The 27,400-nt window shown below is 32.4% G+C and overlaps 1 protein-coding gene across 7 annotated transcripts in view; it reads left to right on the plus strand.

Annotated features, from left to right (window-relative positions):
* Nucleotides 1–27,400, plus strand: part of LOC113402116 (kinesin light chain) — a 50,268-nt gene that overhangs the window by 13,879 nt on the left and 8,989 nt on the right. For 6 of the 7 annotated variants that reach the window (XM_064217085.1, XM_026642249.2, XM_026642251.2 and 3 more), the window contains exons 1-9: nucleotides 1,947–2,099; nucleotides 14,831–15,044; nucleotides 23,431–23,633; nucleotides 24,174–24,301; nucleotides 24,493–24,721; nucleotides 25,293–25,426; nucleotides 25,677–25,801; nucleotides 25,901–26,026; nucleotides 26,460–26,538. In XM_064217085.1, the coding sequence (XP_064073155.1) occupies nucleotides 2,071–2,099; nucleotides 14,831–15,044; nucleotides 23,431–23,633; nucleotides 24,174–24,301; nucleotides 24,493–24,721; nucleotides 25,293–25,426; nucleotides 25,677–25,801; nucleotides 25,901–26,026; nucleotides 26,460–26,538 (1,267 nt within the window). In that variant the 5' untranslated portion in view covers nucleotides 1,947–2,070. Of the gene's footprint in view, nucleotides 1–1,946; nucleotides 2,100–14,830; nucleotides 15,045–23,430; nucleotides 23,634–24,173; nucleotides 24,302–24,492; nucleotides 24,722–25,292; nucleotides 25,427–25,676; nucleotides 25,802–25,900; nucleotides 26,027–26,459; nucleotides 26,539–27,400 lie in introns of those variants that run through there. The other variant, XM_064217084.1, reaches the window with a different exon arrangement.

The following is a 27,400-nucleotide window of genomic DNA, read 5'->3' on the forward strand; positions in this document are numbered from 1 at the left end:
AAAAATTCAATTCAAGTTCGAGTTTTTATTTAAAAAGAAATGTATCGAAATTGAAGTGTATTTTTATTCACGCTCAAGTGAATGTTTGTCAAGATCCTCTGAAGTGTCTTCTATATTCTTGAGATTTCCCAAAAGATCTGTTTGAAATTGCGTCGATATTTCTTTTCTATTTTATCGCCATGACGATTTCATTTCATTACTTTTACTATTTGTAGTGTTTTATAATATTTTAAATTAAATTATTTGAAGACATATTTAGTCATGACTTCTTTCATTTCAAATTAAATTAAATGAAGTCACACTCATTAAAGAAATAACAGAGGGTTACAAACTTTGTAACGTTTATTTTGACTGATCTTGAACGTAACATTTAAATGTTGCGTGTTAAAGCCTATTCGTGCCTTTATAGTAGCAGATATGGCAATGTTTATTACTTATTCACTAACAAAATAGAATTAATGGTCATGCTAGTTTGGAATTAAAATTAAATTTGACTCTAGTTAGTTATAAGTGTTCTCATAATTCTGTTGTGCTCCGATTTTTTAAATAAAGAATATAAATGACGCGACAGGCTGAATATTGATTGGCTATTCAGTTTAAAAATAGGATCCTCATTCGGTGCACGACACACTGAATCAGAAGCATTAAATTAAAGCTTTTCCGTGCTCGCATAAATTATGTGTTACCCGGTTATAAAAATGAGCAAAAAGTAGAAGTATTTTTTAAATGTATTTTTTAATACACTAGATCTCTTAAGCTTCAAAATTCGTAACGTAAACCTTGAATGGTTATTAAGAAAAGTACTTCCATCTTAGACGTACGTAACTCAATTAGTTCAATCTGGAGTACCGTTGAAACCTTTTTATATGAGTCTGTAAATATAAATACATTTTGCACGTGCTGACCATATGTATGTTCACAGACTCAGCATATTTCAGTATAAATGCTTGCGTGAATTTTCGCTATTTATATTTGAGATTTTGAATTGTTTATTTTAATATTTGGCTTGTAAGTTAAATTAAGACAGCGGCATACAAATTAAATGTATTTAATATAAGTAATTTGACGATAATAAAAGCTAATTATAAAGGCAAAGTATTGAAGACAATTATAATTGTTATTGTTTATAAAGTAACTCTTGCTACAGTTATTATTGAAAGTGTAAAACAAAAACAAACAAATGGTATCATAACATCAGACAATGATCTAAAGGGATCAACGACACACCAACCGCTGAGTTGCGTAGGAGTGGGTCTATTTTAATTTCGATTATACTTCTGTCCCATTCACGCTCCAGGAATATCCGTAGCTTCATCTCTGTCTGGGTGAAATTGTGCAATAATTGGCAAGAAGTCTATTTTCTCTCGACAGTGTGCCAAAAAATACACGTGCATGAACTGTAGATTGAAATATCTGGCTTTAGGACATGATGTTTTTAATTTATTTTGTATAAGAAATCGTAATTTTACGGTAGTTTGGTTCCAGAATGTAAGCCAAAAAAATTGTAAATACTAATTATACAGAAAGGAGCTTAATTTTTATAAATTAAATTTTAGGCTTACGTTAAATTAAATGTGAAATGCATTAGCGTCTGATGGTTTTAATATCTTTGGTAATCCAATTATCGTAGTATAAAACCTAATGGCAGTAATTAAAGCCGAAGCGTTAAGTACTAAAATCGAATCATAAACTGCTTTAACAAATACTTAAATGTAATAATGTTACCAATGAGATATAATTGATAGGAGGGGGTGCCGATTCATAAATATTTCAGGATTAAAACATTTAACACGAAACGTGAAAATAAATGAGAAATATCTAATTCTTGAGGAGAATTAACGGCTTAATGACATATCTTTTGAGTAAAATAATTCGATCAAACTAATTTATTATTAAATCGGTTTAGTTGCTCGTAGAGTCAGTTGATCCTTATTCCAGTTTTGCAGGTGCAGTGTTTTAATTAGGAACTATTTCTATGTAATTTTGTACTTGAAGTGATACAGTGTACTTATAGTGCAGACCGTGTTAGTGTTGTGATGGAAAATAATTGTTAGCACAACATCACGTATAATGTCGAAAACTCTAAACGCCTACAGAATGTAAGTATGAAATTGATTTGAACGCATATATCTTTTAAACAAAAGCTAAGTTTATTAAACGTATCGAACATTGTTTATACTGAACAAACTTTAGAGTGGATCTGTATATCCTTATAGGATACAAAATTCCTTTGTCCTCGTTCCGTCCTTGAACTTTAAACCTTGGGAGGTTGTTTGAGCATTGCCTTTGTCCTTTGAAGGAACAACCTTGATTTCAAGGACAGTGTAGACGAGATGTCCTATCTTCTATCAAAATATTAATTATTCAAATCGACTCCTAAAAGCACTTGATTGTCATATAAAAAGAATTGAATATAAAGCGAGTGAGGAACGTAGATTCCACTCTCCTCATACTCTCAAATGAAATGTCAACATGGTCAACTATCTTTTTATAAAACTTAGCCGCATAATACTAATTAAACCCACTAGGCAAACATTAACTCGTCTTTTAATGTAATTGTTTTCTACAAAAGAGAAGTAAAAAAAATTTTTTTTTTGTTCGTATATTTTAAATCTCTTTGCGTAATAGATCCGGGCCTCTCGTTAGTGCGCTTTTTAATAAAACGTTGAATGGAAATTATGGGATGGACAGTCTAGACTTAAAAATAACAGATAAAGCGGTCTTTTAATGGAACGACTTTTTCTATTTAAACTAAATAAATATTTAAGTTCATATTAAAATAGCACATCCATAAACATAACTTGCAAAATTTCACAGTTTCGAAATTTGTCTTCCTGTTTGAGAGATATAACAAAGGTTTCTACGTCATAAATATTTAAACTTTGTCTGGGATTCCTAAAATAACAACGGCAACCTAAAAATGGATGACAACTCTGAAGATTAACCATTCAGTTGCATTGCACCCCCAGTTATGTCTAGACGCATCGATTACCCAAGCTTTGTCAAGTATAGAGTAACGTTATTTTAATTGGATTAGTATTTGCTCTTGTTTCGTATTCATTGTGCATTTTTTGTTTCATTTTAATGGATTTTCCGATCAAACTATTTCTGATTTTACTCTATTGAATTTTGTATTAATTGGATCCATACAAGATACTTGAACCTGTTTCGCGCTTTTCCGCTAAACCTACTACTTTGTATATTGATGTTTTTCTTTTTATATATCATATTTTATTATTATGTATCTAGTCATAGCGGGCTGGTTGCCAGCTGCTTCGACGTTCAGATGATATTCTCGAAATCGTGTCCTTTGTGTTACGATAAGACACAAAATTTATTACGTCTGCAACACTGTTATTACACTTTTAGAGTACATTTTTGATTTATTGTTTCAAGAATATTAAAATTTGTAATACTCCTAAAAGTTTATATTATTGTAGATTCAAATTCAGTTTTATGATGGCCGTTGAAATTTGTAGGTCGTGAATACGATTGATGTTTAATCATTAAATAATACAAATTATCATCGTTAAGAGGAGAAATAATTGGATGTTCTCTTTATTTTATTCCGATATATTCAACCTAAAATTATCCCTGCTTAATTACCTACCTATTTAAAATTATTATAGATTTTTTTTTTCTTCTTCGAGAACAACTTCTTTCATTTAACTTAATGTTGTTTGATCTATATTCAACGATTAAACATCTCAGATCAGTCTTGTAATATTAATTACAAAAAAATCGGAGGAATTGCTGTAATTATATTTTTTAAAAACAATTTATTCTCGAAATTCCGTCGGTTTTTACTTTTTGTAATACATTCACCTGAAACTTGCTTAGTGGTTGTAAGGAGGGTTGTCGCCCTTGGTTGCCACGGAGACGGGATATTTTATGCGCCTCGCGTCGCCCATTACCTACTCTTTGGGGGTGGGGGCTTTAGGCAAGATTATAGCCCGTTTGCGTCTGAGAAACAAAGAAATACCTTAGGTTAAATACTGTGCGTTTCATTGTGATTAAATTTTTTTGCGTTACGGTATTTTTCGCTCTTCTATTAATTTTTCCCGTTTCCCGTTTATATATTTATTATCCCACTTAAAATATATTAATTAAATATTATCCATAAGGCTTTAATGACATGAGCTGATTACATTGAACTTAGGTAAATTAGTAATCTATATATAAGTAGTCAGGAGTAAAGAAACAAATTGAGTCATACGGGGATTTCCCTGCTCTATGTATAAGTCGAATACGTAAAATAGGTTTATTGACTTTTTAAAAAATCATTAGCCCAGGTGAAGTTCTTCTAAATATATATAGGTATTTATTGAATGGCCTGTTACTGGCGGGGGAACCCTTTCAAGACCAAATTAGTTTCGACCCATTGAATTGGAATTTGCATGATGTTGAGATATATTTACTGGTATTTTTGATTAGCCTTCCTATACTGTCTCTTGATTAAGGAATGTAAATTTTTCATTATTATATTAATATATTTTAAGGCATCAAGACCGTATAGGCCGGTATATACATAAGGTATGTTGGGTTATTATATAGTACATAATAACATATATATAAAAATAAACAATTATATTTACGATAATTTGATAACATTTATCGATTAGTATTGATATTATGACTTTAAAAATTTTTTTTGTAATTTCGATCTAACCAAATTAATCTTCTTCGCGTGGTTTCCATCCCACGGGATATTGACGAAATAATCTGTGAGCTGTCGCCCAACTAAAAGCCAATAAGAAAATAATTAGATTTCAAATTTAGTCAACAATATTAACAAACTTAATACAACGATCATTATATTTGAACAATCAAAAAGATTACCATCAAAGGTATAATGTAACGTAACTCAACTGTTCATATTCTATTATTCGTATTATATTTGGAAACGAAGTATTTTCAAGGTTGTCGATTTTGTCGTCTTCAGCAATTCGCATTTGTGGTATGGGTATGTGGTTGTACAAAACGACGGCAGCAGATGTTTTTGCCTTATTCAGTGTGTTTACGATAAAAATGTTTTCTTAAATAATTTACGATAGTTGATACGTATGTGATAATTGCTAAACGAAGGACATTTGAATGAATCGTGTGAATTAACGTAAGTGATATTCGGACATAGTATTTGATGTACATTTATATCGTAAGGTGTAATTGGGTCGAGTCAAACATGTAATTCTTTGAATGAAATTCCATTGTGCGACCTTATGATCAAGGTGAATATATTGTATACTTTTTATCGGAAAATTGGGTGAGGTTTGGTGTTTAGAATAGAACTTCTCATTGCGAGCGACCTACCGATGGTAGACTTTTCTCGCAAAATGAAGGTAAAAAGGTGAATTAATTCCTTTTTGAAGCCGTCTTAAATGCAACTCACTGCAGTCACTTGGGTCACTTTGCCACGTGAACTAATTTAAAGGTCTTTGGTTTTCTTTCACCGTTGCTGTACTGAAACTAGTAAAATCTTTGTCACATTGATTCGTTTGGATTTGGAATAGTAGATTTTTTTTTAATGAGCATTAGTGATTGTTATCTTCATACGAGCCTAGAGTTTATCTTACGAGCGGTTATTCGTAGCTTTCTGACAAAGTATCAAGCTATTGGTAGCTTCTGAATTAGGCTATGTAGATATTTTACTATCCGCAACCAAAACGAATCGTTTTTTGAATATAGTAATCGTGTAATTCCTATCGTCTTAATAATTGACGGGTTCGCATTTTCAGTTTGTATTGTAGTTCAATTAACTGTTTCGATTCAGTTTAAATAAATTCTTTCTGCTTATTTTCGCATTAATTAGTTTGTATTTTAATATAAAAATTTCTGGCATAGTTAAATTATTGCAGAGATGTATTTAAGCCTTAGGTATTAGCCTTATCTTAATTGAATTTATTTATATATATGTTCAGATTCTTTGTTGTAAAAGTATTTTGCGGAAGTTTTTTTTTTAATGTTTTATCATTGTCATTTTCTTGTTGCCCGTCATAGTTTAATCAAATTACGATAAAGCAGCTAAGTTATCACAAGTGTTATCATTATTACTAATCCATTGCGTGAAGTATTTTCTTTCACGCATTAAACCGATTTATTCGTAGCTGCTCATTGTTTCTGAACAGTATCTCGTAACTATTTATGTAACGTTATTAATATTCAACGATTTTTATCATATTTTTGTTGTAACGGAACGATTACGTTTTATTTAGTTTGGGTAATATGTGTAGAGCATGTGAAGTCGTTGGTCTGCGTCTGATCTCTCCAGCCGTGTCGGATTGCTGTTCTATCGGACTTTGATTACGTGGGAATTGATTGTATGTTTGCGTACATACTTCTGCGCAGTAGGTAATACTTATAGGTGTGTAATATATAAGTATTTAACTAACGTTCCGAACCGGTGGTATCTTCACTTATACTTAGTTTGTTAAATGACGATTCAAAAGTGCTTGTAAAAGCCTACTTGAATGAAGCATATTTTGATTTTGTTGGCTAGCCTTTAAGATTGGTTGCCGAATCTGAAAGTCGATCAGGAGGAAATTATTGTTATGATTGTTGTATTTACTTTAATTGATGTCATACAAAGTTACCCAAACAAATTTCCAAAATATCAAAAATCCTATCTTAGGTAGGTACATTTAAAACTTATGTTCCATATTTCGGCTCCCTAGATTTAGTAGTTTTGGCTGTGCGCATATAGTCGGTGAAGATTATTTTTCTTCTAAGTATAAGTAGCAGAAACGTTCCAAAATTGAAATTCAATCTTATTCCAATACTCGCATTACTTAGAGTTGGTAAAATGTTACAGCATTTCTCGTGTGGTGCAATGCGAAAGTAATAAAGTATCCGAAACACCCTCGGGGATTTCAAACGCTTTACGCCGTAGTCCTTTCTGGAATATTCGGAAAAAATTCCATTTCAAATTATTGTTACCGTCTTTATAAGTATTTCAACGCTGCTCGTGCTATTCTGTAAATGGCCTGTCATTGTCTTATTACTTTTCGAATATAATAATCATCGTAAACAATTATCCGTATCCAATTTTTCTTATTTTAACTTTGATTTATAAATGCACCTTTTCTATCCGATCAAGGATAGAATATATATAGATATCCTTACATCAGTATTAACTGATCTTAAATGTACTGGTGTTATTTATTACTTTAAAAAATATTTAATCATCTGGTTCTTTTTAACGAGATTTGTAAATGCACCTACTTAAACAAAACTTTCATACGGAGACTAACATTTGTTCAAACCATAAAGTTGAAACCCCACGTAGCAGAACTTGGTTTTATTATCCAACAGAGCAAGCTGCGAGGGTGAAATTTCAAGTTCTCTACTCTGTAGAGTACTTTAACGCCAGAAGATTTATATAAGGTTTCCTTGGTAAAGATTACGTTAAATATAATATGTACATATATCTTAATATACTTAAAATTTCGCATTAGATGCATATCTAATTGAGCGTTACATAATTTAGCTGATTTTCTTGTGAAAACATGTACATTGATGGAGGAAGTAAGAGGTGAAACTCTGTACTAGAAATATTCGGTAAGAACAAGTCAAAAACGGCAGGAATCAAAAGTTAAATATCTGAAAGTGATATGCGATATTGAATTTAGTAATTACTAGCTGTGTCCGCGACTTCGGTCGCGTTTGATTTCAACAAAAAAGTTACTGTTGTAACCTAAGTTACTCCTTATTACATCAGCTATCTGCCAGTGAAAGTCCCGTCAAAATCGGTCCAGCCGTTCCAGAGATTAGCCAAAACAAACAAACAGATAGACAGACAAAATTAAAAAAAATATGTTATTTTGGTATATGTACCGTGTATACATCATATGCATTTAGTAAAAAGCGGTTATTTTAATATTACAAACAGACAATTTTATTACATATATGTATATAAGATAACTAGTTCTTCATCCCGACTTCGTACGGATAAATTATTTATTATTCCTAGTGTACGTCTACTTCGCGAAAGGGAATCCGTGGTGGTTCGCTTAATATTTATAAATGATCTCGCATCAAAATATCGTATCACCGTAACTCAGTTTTCAATACACGAGTGATAAACAAAATGAGTTCTTGCAGAATTTCGATGTCGTTCGACAATTAATATATCGTATAAAACATAATTGAAACACTCACATAAGCGTTACTAGGCATCTCTCATACTTAATTAATTCACTGTCACCTACTCGTAATTCTCGTCAGCGGAAATTACATAAGTGTACTTTCGCAGCTCTCGTCTTTTCAATGGTATACTTGTTAAAGAAACAACAAAAAATGTCAACATTTGTAAAACTTCCACTGAATTCGTTAACGAGCAGATCTTTGAACATATGTGACAAGATTCAACCTCAGCGTGTCTGAAGGTCAGAGGCAACTGTCTGTAAAATCGCATAATCACATAAGCCGTTTGAATTGGAACCTATCATTTATATCGTATTAATAAATGAAGAGTTTAGGCCAAGGGTATATTTTTAGTAATATTTAATGTACAGAGGAATATTTGGTATGGTTGAATCGTTTTTCGGACATTTCATTTTGTTTCTCAAATGTGATTGAGTTAAATAAATAGAAATATTGTATTAACTTTCTTTCTTATTTTTCAAATAGCTCTAGAAACATGACACAGATATAAAATTAATAGTGACATTAACTTAAATTTCTATGAATTACCTGATTTTCATTTTTTTTAATAAAATGTGTGCCTACATGGTATTTTCTATGGTCGTATTTAGAATATTGGGCGATCTTCGCTTAGATATGTTTGAATTTGACAACCGTTTATTTGATTACGATGATGCACTGCGACCGTATTACGAATTTAAAAACGCAGTACAGGCCCCTTGAAAAAAAATGAGTATCGGTTCGTACGATGATAGAATTATTAAGCGAAGGATGTTGAAGCTATTGACCCATATCTAAACCGTTCTGATTTGCATATCATGCGATTTCCTGTGGCATATTCTCACGTTTGTGGGACCGGTTTGAATACTATATAAACAAAGCTATGTGATGGTCGGGATTTATTGTACTCAGCTGATTGGTACCTAGCGGTAAAGTGCGACGAATATGATTCATGGTCAAGTAAATATTTTTATATGGCAACATTAAGTAGGTCATGGTTTATCGCATTTGATATCTCAAAATTATCCGATACTCATATCTTTGATTCATACGTACCTTAATTGTAAAAATATATTTTGCAAACTAAAAAACAAAACATAAAAAGAATTCAATATCAATTGAAGCTATATTGGACCAAACGCATAAATCATCAAAATCGGTTTATAAAATAACAAACCAGTTACAGAAGAACAAAACAATATAGTTACGGTAAAAAATATAAATATATACAGAAAAATCGAAATGTAGCAAATTCTCTGTCCTATTAAGTTGGTTAAAAATTGTAAAAAATCGTATTAATGGGATTTTATTTTTGACATTATCACGAAGAAGGTAATCTTAACATCGCTGATAGAGTAGGTAAATATTGACCTTGATTCCGTCTGTTAGTCTAACATAAATATATTGAAATATTTCGTAATTTTAACCGGCTTAGGAATGTTTGCCCTCGATCTTAGCCAATATCGCTGAGGGTGTCGGTCAATAACCTACTTGCGGTAAAATAATCTTGAAATGCGATTTATTTTAACTTAGCCAAACCTAATTATAATCTTAATGACACTGAAGCCGTATTCCAAAAACCATTCACCCAGAATTGTTCGGTAAATCTACTTATGGGAAAGAGAATGTTTAGGATTTCCTAGTTTTTGAAAGTGCAGCGTAGATTGTTCTTGTAAATGAAAACCATAGTTGTTGGACAAATGTATAAGTATTTACATCTTAGTCTGTATGTAAGTATGGAGCTGAGATAGTCCACTGGCTAGGCCGAGCGAATCTTAACGGAAGATATTTGATTCGAACCTGTTTAAGCTTAACTTATCTCAACTATTCAGGGAAATAGTAAAAATAATATTTTTATATCATGTTCAAGTACTATAAAATGACATAGACACAATTAACATAGAACAGCAACTGGCACTATCACCAAATATAGCCATTTTAATGGAGGTGATGATGACGTGGCGAAATCACATACTCGTGTGTGTGATGTTGATAGGAAATATTGTCATTCCGAAACATGTGAAGTCATCATCCTCCTGCCCTTATCCCAATTTTACTTGGGGTCGGCGCAGCATGTCTTCTTCTTCCATACTTCTCTGTCGGACGTCATCTCACAAGTAACATATGAAGTACTTCTTGATAAATAAAAAAATTGAATGAATATCTTTTTGCCAAATTGTTTAGTCCACAAAACATTAATATTTAAATGGTAGTCATCTAGAAAAAGTTTTTGTTGGTAGGGTAGGGCTGTGTGAAAGCCCGTCTGGGTAGGTACCACCCACTCATCAGATATTCTACGGCCAAACAGCAGTACTAATTATTGTGTTCCTGTTTGAAGGGCGAGTAAGTCAGTGTAACTACAGGCACAAGGGACATAACATCATAATTCTTATGTACGGAGGCACATTGGCGATGTAAGAAATAGTTAATATTTCCGACAGCGCTATTGTCTATGGACGGTGGTGACCAAGAGGTCACTGGTAAGGCGGCCCATTTGTATGTCCGCCTACCCGTATCATAAAAAACGATTAACGTTCAAACATAGTCCAATGTTAACTATACATAAAATGACCAAGATATGATTATCGGTATTATGAGTAATTATAACTTAGAATATGATAAGCATTGATGAATTACGATCCTTTTATAAAATATGCGTCTTTCAAATGTCCCACTGCTTGTCAAAAGCCTTTTCTCTTGAGGATAGGAGGTTTTTATTTATCCTTACAATGATACGGTATGTATTCTAATTTCGATAGATGTGATTTATCGATTATTTAAAATAAATTATATATGATCATCACACATTCTCATGCATAAATTTACGAAGCAAGATTCGAATGCATTCATAAAATAACAATATATATTAGTATAGATAAAATATATTTATTTAAAAATATTAATTTATTAAATAATGATAATTATGATATATATATATATGTCATCGTGCAAAAGTAAAACGTAACTTTCAAATGGAATGGCGTAAAATTTTACTTAAATATTAAACTACTAAATACTATTTATTTAAAAAAGCATAAAAAAAAATACGGATCGTTTTGTAATACCTTAAAATGGAATGTATTTCGTCACCTGAACATTGTTTAGGTTATCGCACGAGATATCCAACTTATCTATATTTATTATTATGTTGTATTCTTAGTATTAATTAATTGAAGATTTATTGATAATGCTCTACATTTAAGAGTATGTCCCAAATTATATACATTTCAAAATACTCCTTCACATAAATTAAAAAGAGAAACAAAATTTACGAATAGGTAGTTACGGAGCAATGTACCTTTATGAAATGTTAATCATCTTAACTTGTAATTTGGGTTTCATTTGTTTTTCTTCTAAATTTATTTTAAGCTGTAATTGCTGTTATGTGTCATCAACAGTCACCAAGTCTAGTTCCAGTTTGGATGTTTCACGAACCGCCCTGTAGAGCTATTCTGTATCAAACTCAAAACTCACCACATAACACGAACATACAAAGTCAGAAAGTGTAATGCGACATCGACTATAAAAAACTAAAACATTAAAAGAGACATCGAAATTCAGCGTCGGTTTTCAAAGTGTTTTCTTATAAAATAGCACCGCTGGTCATACAAGCCACACCTTATGTGATGAGTAGTCACTTCCTGCTAAAGGATTTATGCAAACTCGTTAAATGACGACTACCTTCATAAAAGCTATTGGAAACCAAATGTCGTTCATAACGCAATTTACTAAGCAAGATAATGTGAAGTGAAATTTTTAATGCAATTGCATTATTAATATCAATATAATATTAATGTCTACTTTCTTTTCTTATAAGTGGGTTGAGACGAACACGTATTAACATCAAATGCATTTCGAATGTTTCTATAAAATGTCCATCTCAAGCTCGACCGCTTTCAATCCAATGTCAATTTTAGAATTTCAAATTGAGAATAAAGTAAATATCTTATACGATATTTATGAAACAAATGAATTTGTAACTAAATTAAAAGGTATCTTTTTTTTAAAGAAATACAGGGAAGGATGCTTCAATTTTATTAGAAGCTTAATCTAGATTGAAAGATACAGGACGAATTAATGAAGGTGATCTCATTATTGCTAGTCTCAATTGGCAACAATATCACGATCATTATGTTGGTAATTTCTTTATTGTCTAAGATCACATATTCAAGAACAAAATTAACACACAACAGTAAAGAAATGTATAAAAACACAGAAGATTAAAAAAATTATCCTGAAATTTCAATTGTGATGTTGCTTTAAAACAAGCAGGCCCATCAAGTTACTAAACTCAGTCAAATATACACTAAAGGCGCGGACAACTATTCTGGAGATTTCATTGTGGAAATCAAATTAAATAATCATATTATTATACAATGTTCTTGCATGTATACTTAACTAAACAAGAAGATTTAAGTGTTTGAAAATGAACCCTATGAGGGATTTATCTTAAAGATTTTTGATATAATTATACCATATATTATTTCGATGCGTAAATTTAATGAAAAATTACCATAGTTTGCTGACGTCACGATCGTATATACGATCGGCGAATCCTACTAAGGATCTGGTTTATGGCTTCTATTATATAGAGTTATAGGAGGAAGCAATACTTGATTTTCTTTTTAACCGGTTAGGAGACTAGTTACCTAGTTATGATGATAATTAGACTGTGAGGCAGTCTTGAACGTAAATGTGTGATGTTTGTTGTCTCTCAACGGTTCTTTCGACAAATCAATATTCCAAAATCCAAACGGGTTTAAATTCAATTTCAATGTAAAACATGTCGATTTAAAAGTGCTTGTAATATCTCACTTGAATAAAGAATATTTTGATAAATGGAGTCTGTAGTTTTAGAGATACTGCTACGTGATATCGCTGTACCGCTCTGTGACATATATGTGTATATCGTATAATAAATATAAAACTATTTCACAATTCTTGGTGGTAGGGCTTCGTGCAAGTCTGGGTCGGTACCACACATACTGCCAAATAACAGTACTCTGTATTGTTGTGTTCCGGTTAGAAGGGCGAGTGAGCCAGTGTTATCACAGGCACAAGGGACATAACATCTTATTTCCCAAGGTTGGTGTAGCATAGATGGTGTAAGGAATGGTTAATATTTCTTACAGTGCCTTGGTCTATGGGCGGTGGTGACCACTTTCCATCAGGTGGCCCATATGCTCGTCCGCCATCTAAGGCCATAAAAAAAAATCACGTCGCAGATTTGAAATTGGCACTATGTATGCTCCCGTGCCTCGGAAAGTACGAAATTTCGTTGTTGTCTTGAACTCTATCCAGTGATGCCGTGACTGTCGCCGTTTGGGATTATGAGCGTGAAATAAAAGATGATGTGCCTATATTTGAGCACAGACATGTGCTCTAAAATTTTTCTGCTTATCTTACTCTTCTCCCTTAATAAAACCCAAGTTTGCCGAAAGGATATAATGTATAATATAAATTCTTTTCAAAATAAAACAGCAGAATATGTCAAGAATATGCTTAACATTTGATGTCTTATTGTATTATATATAATGGTTATAAAAATAGTCGTTTGTATCATTTTATAACGCAGTAAAAATAGTTTTTATAACGAACATATTGAAATCGGTATACGGTATAATACATTACACATATATATATATATATATATATATATATATATATATATATATATATATATATTTTAATGTTTGTTAGTTTCCATGTAATATCTATGAGAATTGTGTAAATACTATAAATTTTACCGTATAATATATAAGACAGACTTTTCTAAATATTTGTATTATATCATAAAAGATTTCACGTGTTTTAAAAGCCGAATGTATAAAGTTCGTTAAATATATCTCGCAAGCAAATTCTCTAGCACGTGCATTAAATATCTAAATTTAAATTTATAGTGGTCGTACTTGTATAAAAAAATATTTTTATGTTTAAAGTTGCATTGAACTGACAATCGTTTTTTCCAAGCAGTTACCAAGTATATTTGTTAGCTACGTTTAGTAGACTAAAATAAAACGTTACCACATACAGGAAAGTTGGTCTCGAATTTGACCTTGAAATTATTGTTGTAATCGCATTCAAAAGAGTTTTATTTCAAAAGGTACTAAAGGATCAATGTTGACACATTGAACATAGCAATTGCAATGCAAAAAAGTGACCAAAATATCCTTGAATGTACGTTTTAAAATTTCTAATGTCCATTTAAATTCCGACGCGACTGCCTTGGTGTATACAATATACTAAACCAAACTCAAAAAGTATCACTCAAAACACACATAAAAAATAAATAGAGACACTCCTTTTTTAAATCAGTTAAATATACCCAGACTTGAAATATATGTATAATTCAATGTGTCTCATTGATTTGTCACTATACAGTTAACTCTATAGTTATCCTGTCATTGTATCGTGAGACGTGTTAACCTGATAAGTATCATTTTCTCATCCAAGGTTTGTTTCACGGTCAGATATTGATACGTTTTCATTATTATTTGTGTTTATTGATGTGTATATCTGCTTACATCATTTTATCATAATAGATTTGAACTTAGAACGTTAAATAAGACGCAGGTATATTGACGTCCTCATAAATATAAATAGTGTTACTTATTAAAAAAAAAATATTTTTTTTAATTGTGGTATATGTTGATCAATTCTTAATTTAAAGGAAAATTGTTTTTGTCAACAGAAAGAAGATCGAATCGCTAGGCAGGATGACGGCGATGACGCAGGAGGAGATGGTGGCCGGCGCGCGCACGGTCGCCGCTGGGCTCGAAGCGTTGCGGGCGGAGCACACGCAGCTGCTGGCCGGGCTGGCGGCCAACACTGAGCACGAGCACGAGAAGGTGTCTCTGGTGCGGAAGAGCATCGATGCGATTGAGCTCGGACTGGGAGAGACACAGGTGAGCAAGTTATGCTAATGGCTTCATCACGGAGCAAGAAATTTTATGGTTCTTATTTTGAGAAGATTGCTCGTTAGAACGCAGCAAACAGACAAAGAGCATCTGTCGATCTTGGTTATAACCAATCGTGATATAATATAATTTAGCTGTTTTGAATTCGTGATATTTTGTACTGTTTTTAACAGATAACGATAGTTTTATTAAGTAATTTTTCGTTTCAAAACTAATTAATTACACAACGAATTCAATTGTAAGTCATGGTTTCATCTGTGTACATTATATTTATTAAATCGATCGACTAAATGCATGTTCATCTCATTGATTAAACCACAAATAGTTGAAGTATATTAATATCGAACTACATACGACCAATGCGGGTGTAGTTAAATGAAATCTATGCAAATATGCATTTCTCGTTCGCCTTAGTTGATCGCTATATAAATATGGCTTTTTAGGGCTACTACATTGATCATTTATGTTATATTTTCGTTGTCTTATGATGATCGATGTTAAGCATATATACTAGGTTCAAATTCGGGCGCTGAGTTTTCATGTGATTAATATATATGTCAATTCTTAATCTCGAGTGAATTTTTTGTATCGAATGTAACTGTGAAAATGAGTATCCCACTGTTCGAATTGGAATAAAATTCAAACCTTAACACGAAATGAGATCTTTGCAAAGCCTTCGCACTCTAGGCTATATATAGTTAGGCAGATTGACTACCTATATTGTCGCTGCAAGAAATGTTAACCATTACTTACATTACCGATGCACCACCAAACATGAAAACTAGGATATTACATCCATTGGGCCTGTAGTTACACTGGCTCACCCGCCTTCTTGACCGGAACACAATGATACTAAGTATTGCTGTTCGGCGGAAGAATATGAGTTGGTGGTACCTACCGACCCAGGCAGGCTGGCACGAAGCCCTATGACGAAGTAATTACTGCTTGTGTTTGTAGCGTAGTTTATTACAGTCGTGACAACCCTACCGTCACGACGCACTTAAAATTCCACTTCTATATATAACCCCATATACAAAACTATTTACGCAGTTAATCTTTGGTAATGATTGATTATATTATATCAATAAACCTCTATGGTTTATTTTTATAATATTCCAAGATTATTACGTAAAATAAAAATTCATATAATAAAAAAAATAAATGATACATTTTTAATATAAACTTGTTAAACATAGCAAAATTAGAGTAGAGAGGCTTTTGAGTAGCATTAAGATACACCAAGCTGATTATAATAATGTGTAAGATTTAGTCGCTCTGTGGCATAGAAACAGTCGTGTTTATTTTACACAGATTAAAAATATTTCGTTCTATTGACCGATATAGGTCACCGCGGACATTTGCAACGGGGAATAGCCAACGACGCATCAGATGTTACTACTGATATTAGCGAAAACCGATGCACTCTCTTTTCTGTAACTCGGACAATCGGACTGTACGGCGTCTGGAACGTTTAGTGAGAGTTCAGGCGAGGAGATAATGGGTTTACTCTTGTATTCAAACCAGATCTAGAAAATAAAAATTATGGAGTAAGATTATTTATACCTAACCCGCACAGAGGTACCAATAATCATATGACACACGGTATGTATATGTCGGAATACGGAATACATACAGAAAAGTATATATGTAATAAAAACAAACTTTTTTTTTTACTTTTATAGTTCTACGACAAAGTCCATCGCTCGAACGATTAAATAAATCGACGTAGATAGACAAATAACATAAAAATAATTTGAAATCTTAATTATAAATTCGTAATGGCGCTTGGCTAATATATGCAGATGATCTACGTAACGTGTTTTCAAAATAAAACATTATCGGACATAAAATAAAACTTTATAATATCTAATATAATATTACACGGAGCATTGCTGTATTGCGGTTTGAATGGTCAGTTAGATTGTAAATACAGGCGCAAGAGACATAACGTCTTAGATCCGTGTGGTTGGCAACGCATTGACGGTTTAAGAATTAGTTTCTATTTCCTAACAGTAGCAGTGCCCGTGCCTAAAGGTGACCACTAAACCTTTTTAAATTAAAAAAGAAATAGTTTTTCGTAATAGATTCTCGTTTTAGGGGCTCGTGGTCGGGTTAGGTATTAAAAGTAATCCTTCCTTGGAATTCAACCTTGCATCATACCATATTTCATCAAATTCGAGGTTTGGCTGTGAAAGAGCAACAGACAGACAGAGTTACTTTCGCATTTATAATATTAGTATATATTAGATCCACTTAAATCTAACTCTTCGAATAGACTGTACATTCAACTAGTTGTAACTTCACGTATAAAATTCATTTCAAATTCGTATTGTTACTACAAACACGCTTCTCTGATTTTTTGTTTATATAATGTTAAATATACGAGTATATTCTATTCCGATCGAAGAAGGAATAAATATAAACAAATCTTAGATTTACATATGCCGCGGGATTTTCTAATAGCTCGGCTATATTGTGCGCTACTAACAGTTCTTGACTAATAAATCTTTATTTCTAATACACTATTCAACTAAACTACTTATATCCACTTTAATTTTACTTTCAAATTTCCGATAACAGTTTCGCCGATGTTTAATACGCCATTTTTTTCACAAATCCATAATGAATATCATAGATTACATAGCTTACAAAGCTTATTATCAATGATATTGCTTCGCAGTCAAATGTTGGATATGGTTGGAATAGACTATAGACTCATGTGCAATATTACGTAAAAATGCTACATTCAAGATCGACCTATAATCTCTAGCAGGCGTCTAGATATAAACGTAACTGAAGTGCCCTATTTCCTGAAGCTTTTCAATTCCCACTATTATGAAGACTCGACGTGGCCTACATCTCTCAATGGTTTTAAGGACCATCCATAAAGAAATGTTCAAGGGTTGTGCTATTCTAAACTAGACATACTAAAATTGATGATCTCGTGTATACTTTATTCCAATGACAGGAACAGTAAAGAAAAATGTACTATAGATTTCGATATTCCAGGCAATTTGCTAATAGCTATAACAGCAGTATTATACACTACATTAATTCCTTGATTAATATATCATTGTTTATAATACAACACTATACCACTTAAGTACTTTAATATAAATTAATTCGATTGTTTTTTTGTCGTAAACTAATAATATATCAATGAATTCGATAATAGACAAAAACCTGTTGGCTTATTCGATAAGTGGTTTAAATACAAAAATAAATCATAAGTATTTTTTAATCTATACAAGTAAATTGAAAGTGATGTCCTGACGGACTTACAACATGCAGTTGAAAGTGTCAGGACTTGGATTTTGGTCTAGGGCAGTATTTTGTTCTTTAAATATCTTCTGCAACAATTGCTTTGGGATCAAATGAAAATATTATTCATTAAAGTAGTCGTCATGTTCGGAATGTTGATTCAACCAAGAAAAACCGACAAGAAACTTTGTTGGTACTCTTTTCCACCATTTTATTTACAGAGTTTATCTCAATCAAATATAATTACAATTATCTGCTACTTGATAATTGTAAGGATTATTATTAGTTCATAATAAATCTATCCAGATTGTAAACTGTCGAAAAGTTTTGAACAGTGAAGTTTTGAACATATGTATAGCATGAATATTAATGGCTTCTGTTCAGTAGTGTTGTTATCCTGCCAGTTATGGTACTGCGTTTTGATATAAATTCACGACAGATTTATAATTTGTATAGATTATTCTGTAAAGTTTATATTACTTTGTTTGCGAATGCTGAACGTGTTTAATATAAATAAACTTTTATTTCGAGTAATCAGGCAAAGCTTATTAAAGCGATTTGAAAGAAAGGACGTCATTAATTCCTTTGTTTTTTGTTTGTTAATTTCGGTCTGTCTATAATGGAGAGATTTGGAAATATGTTTACAATTTGAGTCATCTATGCGCCATTTCGTAAAATATAGCGCAGCAATGATTTACGTATCTGCAGTCCAAACTGCAGCCAATTAAATCCAGGATGTTCTATTGGTACTAGTCCGCAGTCCACGTACGAGGGATAGGGAGACAGATGCGAACTGCCCTGATACGTTACAGAAATAATTATAATTCTGTGGCCTCGTGCTAAAAAGGCCCATATCAATAACCCTTGCTTCTGGTAATCAGAACAGAAACAATGAACAGATGTTGTTTTCTGTATATAATATATTCCTTTTTGGGTGATATTTTTAGTATTAGTAACGTAAAACTTCGCCGTTTTAGCACAAGACAATTTATGATGTGTTGATGTTAGAATGATTCGTCGAATGTAGGAAAATGTACTTTGGTCCTCTTAGTACTAAACTTCATTCTGTCGTATTTGCTTTAAACATATATATAAATACATACATAAACGATTATTGTCTTTGGAAAGTACGTGTTACTTATATTGTAATGATTCTCAAATAATAACTTATACATTGATAGTTAAAGCTTTCTAAGTAGTTGTCGTTTCTCCAACTTGATATATAATACGTGTACCATTTTTTTAAAATTTAAATTTAGAATTACGATTATCAAGATGCTTGATTCATGTATTGAGTTATCCTTAATTTTTTATTTACAATTATATGTTATTACGAGAAAATAAAATTTACGCTTCTCACTTCGATCGTCTAAATATAAAGCGGAGTTTTAGTATATAATAATATTATATACTCAAAATCAGAGACGCGTTACATGTTCTGGTATAAGCTGTATGTGTATTGGCTTAATCAAAATATACTTTATTCAAGTAGGCTTTTACAAGCACTTTTGAATCGTCATTTAACAAACTATATTAAGTAAAACTACCACCGGTTCGGAATGTAGATTCTACCGAGAAAAACCGGCAAGAAACTCAGTAGTTACTCTTTTACAATATCTAAAAATACAGTCATGTTAGTTAAATATAATTATATATGTATATAGTATAGTTTTTTCATAACCAAAACATAACCAAAACACGTCTTTTTATAGATATTTGCTAACAATTTAAATAGTTTTCATCCTTCGTATTGCACTGGTTTCGTTAATAAAGAGTAACGGCCGTTAATGGATACGTGTTTCGAACAAACAGACGGCTCAAATGATTCTTATCATACGTACTCCACGCCCCACGTCGAGATGAGATTGCGGCCCTTAATCAGCCCAGCACAAAGGTTTACGTGCCAGGGGTTGTTGAACTAGCATCAGTGTACACAGCCTGGGGGAGGCTCGCACGAATAGCTAAAGTGGGTGGAAACTCCACTCCATTCGAATTTAGAACGTTTTCGATTTGTAATAAAATGTATACCTTTTAATAATACTTTAAATTATAATACAGTGAATTTCATATGAAGATCTTTTACATTAAAATTACTTATCAGTTAAAAGCGTTGTTTGGTTTTGAATTAAGCCTTAAACTGAATCGTATCTTGAATATAATAGTCGGACATTGATCGATATTAAATATAAATAATCCCTAAAGAGTAATAAACAGATCTCATTTTACATCTTAATCGAAATCTTTATATATATGTGTATGTACAACAGGATCCCAGAAAGCGTTCAAAATGCCTCGTTTGCCAAATAAAAAAAAAAATGCAAAGGAACGCTTGTGTGCAAAAGATTATTACTCTACGATTAGTGAGTTTATAATTGATAGCACACCTTAGGAATGAAACGGTCGCCGCCGGGCTATTTCTTTTCGTGTTGAATATAGGTAAATAATTAAATTAACAAAAAAAATAAATAAAAATAAGACCCGCTGAGTTTCTTTCGCCGGATCTTCTCACGTCGGGGTGTTTTCTTTTCCGAACCGGTGGTAGTGTTTCATTTGACAATCAATAAGTAAGTGTAATGCTTCTATATTGAATAAAGGAATTTGAGTTTGACTATAAATACAAGTCTCCTTGAACTTTCTTCTACGAAAAGAAGGCAACGGATTTCATTCGCGACGTTGATCGATGACTGGCGTATTGGCAATAATTTGAAAAGTTATCAATGTAGGTTTACATAGGAGATCGATGCTTAATGTTTAAGAGGACTACAAGAGCTAAGTGCTCTTGAGAATCGCACGCTCACACTTACAAAATCGACAAAAACGGCAAGCCCGTGAACTAAGGGTTAAGCGAGGTAACGAGGTTACGCCCAAATATTCTAATAGATGGCGCCAAACCGAGCGAAGTGAGATCAATCATAAATCTCATAAAAAATAGATAGGACAACAGAATTATTTTTATTTCTTTCGATGTTAGTTAACAAATGATTATAAAAAAAACTGATTCAATTAAACTTACAATGTTTTTATTTATATTTTGTATACAATAAAATAGACAGTTAGTTTTAACCATTTTTTTTCTTTTATTTATATTATTATACCACAGTTAGTTCTTATACTAAATATTAAAACATACCAATTTTTAACATTTTATAAAAGTTTGATAATCTATTTATATAATAAAATCGTAAGTGTTCGAAAACTGTTGTGTAGTAACCGTGGGGTAACATATAGCGTAGTGTTTGTTCGTTTTATTACTATCGGTTTACAAAGAAAAAATATGTGTTCAATTTAAAAAAAAAACATCTAAATATTTACTAGAAAAAAATGTCGTCAAGTCGATTTGGTTGAATCATTGGTTAACTAGGTTAATCATACTAGGTTTAATCATAAATCTCATAAAAATAGGTATCCTATATATTAGAATTATTTGTATTGCTTTTGACTGTTATTCGAAAATGATTAAAAAATAAAACTGATTTAATTAAACTTAAAATATTTATATTTGGTACTACAAAAAAAAAAAACATTTAATGTTAATTTTTTTACTAAAATATTTTATTTAATTTCACTTGTATGTATGAATGTATGTACATATGTCCTGGAACCTTGCAATCAATATTACACCCACTTCCACTGAAGCTATGGAGCTGAAAGTTGGCACACATATTTAGTCTCGATGACAATCCACGATTCATGAATTGCTGCCATATTCAATCCAATATGGCGGACGTTACAAAAAAATTAAAATTTTTGAATTACGTACATATTACACTTCTAAATATTCTAGTTCTCTGGTTCACAACAATTACATTTTTTTTTGTAACGACTTTACTTTTTTTTTAATTATTAAAATTAGTTCTTACATAACTTTAATTCCTATTATAAACAAAATCGATAAAATTAAACTCTGACACAATATAAATAGCTTCCGTGTTATTGTTTTCGACTTTCTTTATTCTGTAAAAAATAAATATATGTTAGTAATTATATTTTTATTAATTATAAAAGTATGTATTCAAAAAATATGTATCTAAATATGCCCCATAATACTTTTAATGAAAAATATCATATTGCTTCGAGTTCATGGGGATCGAATGTAGTCACTCTCAATTGATGTTTTCCTTACTTTGACCAAATACTCTATCGTAATATTTAAAGAATAGTTCGAAAAATCTGATTCTATGCGAACTGATTGCACATTTTTTCTAATAGATGTTTTCAATATTCATATGAAGTAAAAATGTAATGTAGTAAAAAGTAGTGCTTGTAGAATAATCTGACAAAAAACCAGAATTATTGAATGTATATAAGTATAGTTATTATTTGTTAAAAGATTTTTTTAGAGGTAACGTTGTGTTTTTTTTCTATCGTACCAAATTAATTACATCATGTTTTCAAAATAACAAATAACTAGCATGTATCCTGAAGATTATCATATATTTTTTTCATTTGGTTTACTGCATTGGATCATATACTTTTTTGCATTAAAAAACTTGCATTTAGCTCATGTAGTCTCCTTAAATAAATTGTAAACATATATCATTGTAATTAACTACTTTGTATTTTAAATGTTTGAAAATAATAACTATTGAGTTTCTTGCCGGTTCTTCTCGTTAGAATCTACGTTCCTGTAGGTGATAGCTTCACTTAATATAGTTTTGTAAAATAACGATCAAAAGTGCTTTTGTAAAGGCCTACTTTAAAAAGATATAATTTTGATTTTGCTTATATTACAATTTTATTTCTGTGAATCTGTGAAATATTCAAAGTTGTTAAACAATTTAATGAGCATATTTTTCGAAGCGTATATTTAGTTAAGATTTTGTTGTATATTTGCACAGGTGCAATTTATTATTAAAGAAAATAATATGACATAAATATAATTTATACCAAATGGCACTCAGGAACAATGTAGTTTCTACCAGTGACAAAAATTGTTGAATTGGATCCTTTGTTCCGGATATTACGCCTTGCATAGAAACAAACAAATTTTACCTCTTTATAATATTAGTATAGATAATTCGTTTGCGTATTTTTTTTGTTTGCTTAAACGTTTTACTCGTAAAAATGTATTACTTTGTCAATTTGACTTAAATTAGTTACTATTTGTTTACAGGTTATGATCGCCTTAGCCTCGCACTTGCAGTCCGTTGAGGCTGAGAAACAGAAGCTTCGTACCCAAGTCCGTCGGCTCTGTCAGGAGAACGCTTGGCTCCGTGATGAGCTCGCGGCTGCCCAGCAGCGCCTACAGGCCTCTGAACAACGGGTTTCACAGCTGGAAGAGGAGAACAAGCACTTGGACTTTATGGCCTCTATACGGTGAGCTTCTTAAAATATTCTAACGAAGAATTTATCATAGACAATATGATAAAAATATAATTTGTGGTAGCGCTTTGTGCTAGCTCGTCTGGCTAGGTTCCACCCACTCATCAGATATTCTACCGCTAAAGAACTATTAAAAACAACAAAAACCGACTAAAACGAATTTTCTATAATATTTCTGTGTAATATCTGAAGCTCTGACTTCTGTGACAGGAGATCGCACGCTTTTTTTTTAATGTATTACGTTACGAGGTATTGATGTATTAATAGCGGTAAGATATGTAATATATAACAATTGTCACAGCGCTCCGTTGAAATAACGGAGCGTAAGAAATAAGTGAATTGCCGCAACGCCATCTAGTAGCGAGCTACAACATAAAAACTTTCATGAATAAAATGCATATGTTTGTTAACTTTAACGGTGATCCGTGAAACGGTGTTGAAAATCAGTTATACCAAAAACCATATTTATATTTAAGATATATATATAATAAGGTTTTTGATAGATATTAATCGAAATTTATTGAATTCCCTCAGCAAATACGACAGCGATATCAACGAAGAGTCGGAAACCAGTCGCAGTGGTCAGGGCGACAACAAGCGTGACGATCCCATGGTCGACCTCTTCCCCGACGACGACCACGAGGATAACAGGAATAATAAGTGTATGTTGCTTATGTATTTACATATACATAATATATCTCACTCTATTTACATGTGGCTCAAAATTCTAAATTTTACTGCAAACAAAATGCAGTAATAAACTTGTTATTTCAATTGAATCGGCGTGATCGACTCGATGATAACCTTTATATGAATGGAGAGTTCGACGAGTTGATACATTTTATGCCGGCAGCCATGTCGCCCACGCCGCCGTCGCAGTTCGCGCAGCAGGTGAACGCGGGCTACGAGATCCCGGCGCGCCTGCGCACGCTGCACAACCTCGTCATCCAGTACGCGTCGCAGGGCCGCTACGAGGTGGCCGTGCCGCTCTGCAAGCAGGCGCTCGAGGACCTGGAGAAGACCTCCGGCCACGACCACCCCGACGTCGCCACCATGCTCAACATCCTGGCGCTCGTCTACAGGTACGCACACGCACAATGAATTAGGAAACAGACGAATTGCTGAAAAAATAAAATAATTAATTATAATTGAATTTGTAATTTACTAGCACGAAATAAGTGAAATATTTACTATAGACCGAGAGACAAAGCATTGTAAAATCCAATGAATGTTTTGGCTTACTCTTTGGGTGTATTACGTAATCAATAACATCACACATGTTAATAAAAACGACAATCATGGTTAAAACGCTGATGCGTATCGTTGATCGAGTAATCGAACTGGTCGAGCCAATTACGCGTCGCTAAAAACACACGAAGTTCTTTTTCTAGAAAGAAACAAATCGTTTCGGTTCGCTCAATGGTCGAAATTCAAGCAAATTAAAATTTTCTTCAATTTCATATTAAAGAAAATTTGAAGATTAAATAAATCTTCAAGTTTCAAACATTTTTGTTGAAATCTTATTTATCTATAGACTACAATAAAGTAAAGTTGAGAAAATAAAAAAAAAGTTTTGACATAAAATAAATTTCGATTTATAGGTTTTAGTTTAAATGTCCTTGAAATATTTTCTAACATACAGTTTAACCACAGGGATCAAAACAAATACAAAGAAGCCGCCAATTTACTGAACGACGCTCTCTCCATCCGAGAGAAGACCCTCGGAGAGAATCACCCCGCTGTTGCCGCTACGCTTAACAATCTCGCCGTGCTTTATGGAAAACGAGGTGAGATCATTCATTCAATGATATGCCTCGATATGATATGATATGATATTTTTCTTTTGATTATATTATCTCCTTGGTTTTTTATTTTTAATTTATGCTTTTTGATCTTCCTGTTCTTGTCTTTGTTTTTTTATTTCTTTAAAGATTTATTTACATTAACGTAGGAGTGAATTGTTGCTTCCTACTCGTACTCATTAACTTGTAATAATATGTACGCGCCACCGAAGCAGTAATACCCGTGCGTGCGCAGGCAAGTACCGCGAGGCGGAGCCGCTGTGCAAGCGCGCGCTGTGCATCCGCGAGGCCGTGCTGGGCCGCGACCACCCCGACGTCGCCAAGCAGCTCAACAACCTCGCGCTGCTCTGCCAGAACCAGGTTACGTTGCATGCGTGGCACCTGACGTGCTTGATATGAGACGATTCTAGATTTCAGAGATGCAGATTGTTGATACGCTAACGCTGTGCACGTTTACAGAACAAATACGAGGAGGTGGAGCAATATTATCAAAGGGCGCTGGAAATATACGAGAGTAAACTTGGCCCCGACGACCCCAACGTAGCCAAGACCAAGAACAATCTCGCCTCTTGTTACCTAAAACAGGTGCGTTGAACCTTTCGTCTGAACTGTTATTGAAATATTCGGAAACAATCTACCGTAGGAGACGAGTAGAAACCTTCGACTGTTTCTACAAACCGATTGATTTCATACACGATTATTTATATAAAGAGAATATTAAATAAGGTTCGTTATCTTTACTTGCCCGACCATTAGAATCTATATATGTATATATAGTATTTTTTTCTTTGTGTTTTCATATAAAAAAATACTGAACGTAGCGGTGTGCGACTGACCAATCAAAGATCAATATTTTTTTTAATTCCGTTGATCCATCCTTCTTTTTAATGTCCAGCGAAGGGGACGACTTACAGCTAATATAGTATATATAAATTTGTTTATATTTGTCTTTTAGAATAGGGTGGTAGATTGATTTTAAAATATTTCTCTTTATCTATAATGAACGTTGTGATTCCAGGGTAAATATAAGGAAGCCGAAACTCTGTACAAACAAGTACTGACAAGGGCTCATGAGCGTGAATTCGGCACCATCGATGGTAAGTGAACGTAGTTTTAAAAAATAGTCAATAGTACCTGCTATCATTATATAAATAGGTTTTGATTATATATTAGGAATGCCTTGGACGGTACTAGTGTAAAATACTTGCCATATAAATAAATATTTGGACGTTCAATGTGATCAATTTTAAAAGGTCGTATCTCCTCATTTTTAAATATTCTGTAATAGATCAAATGTTTTAATACTCTATTTTTAATTTTGATTCTGGATTAGGAAACGAGATGCAGAAGTCGATTTTAAAGAAATTTGAGATGATAAATTTTGCTCATAAATGTAATAATAATCTAGCAACTAAAATCTGGATTTTAAAATAATATTACTAAGAATCGAACCCAACTCAATATTTTCATATTAACAACTGGTCACCCGGGGCATCTCACCCTAAGCCCCAGCTGCTTGCAAACATAATAATATTAGTCCCCTGCTTGCCGACTCCGTACAAACAGGATACGACTTTTTGATGTCATCGAAAAAATTAGTAAAAAAAAAAATGTTTTTAATAACTTTCTATTGGTACATAATTTAATCAAAGGTTGTGAATTTCCATTTATATATATATAATTTAACGGTAGTTTAATATTTTACCCGCTTGAAATTTATTTTTCTGTTTGCCGTTTCAGAGTATATTCAATCATTAAAAAAACCAAAAAAATAACCAGTATTATACAGAGCTGACTAACTTAGAAGATGTGTAATTATTCACAATTGTGACTACATTCCGTGTTTATATAGACATAACAAATATATAATACGATTCGCCAATCGCTCATCGAAGATGATCGATTCGTTCTTTGATTTTCATTCGTTCAATTACGAATGGTTAGTATTGTTTTATTTAA

This window comes from Vanessa tameamea, chromosome 15 (assembly GCF_037043105.1).
Source record: "Vanessa tameamea isolate UH-Manoa-2023 chromosome 15, ilVanTame1 primary haplotype, whole genome shotgun sequence".
NCBI classification, from domain to species: Eukaryota; Metazoa; Arthropoda; class Insecta; order Lepidoptera; family Nymphalidae; genus Vanessa; species Vanessa tameamea.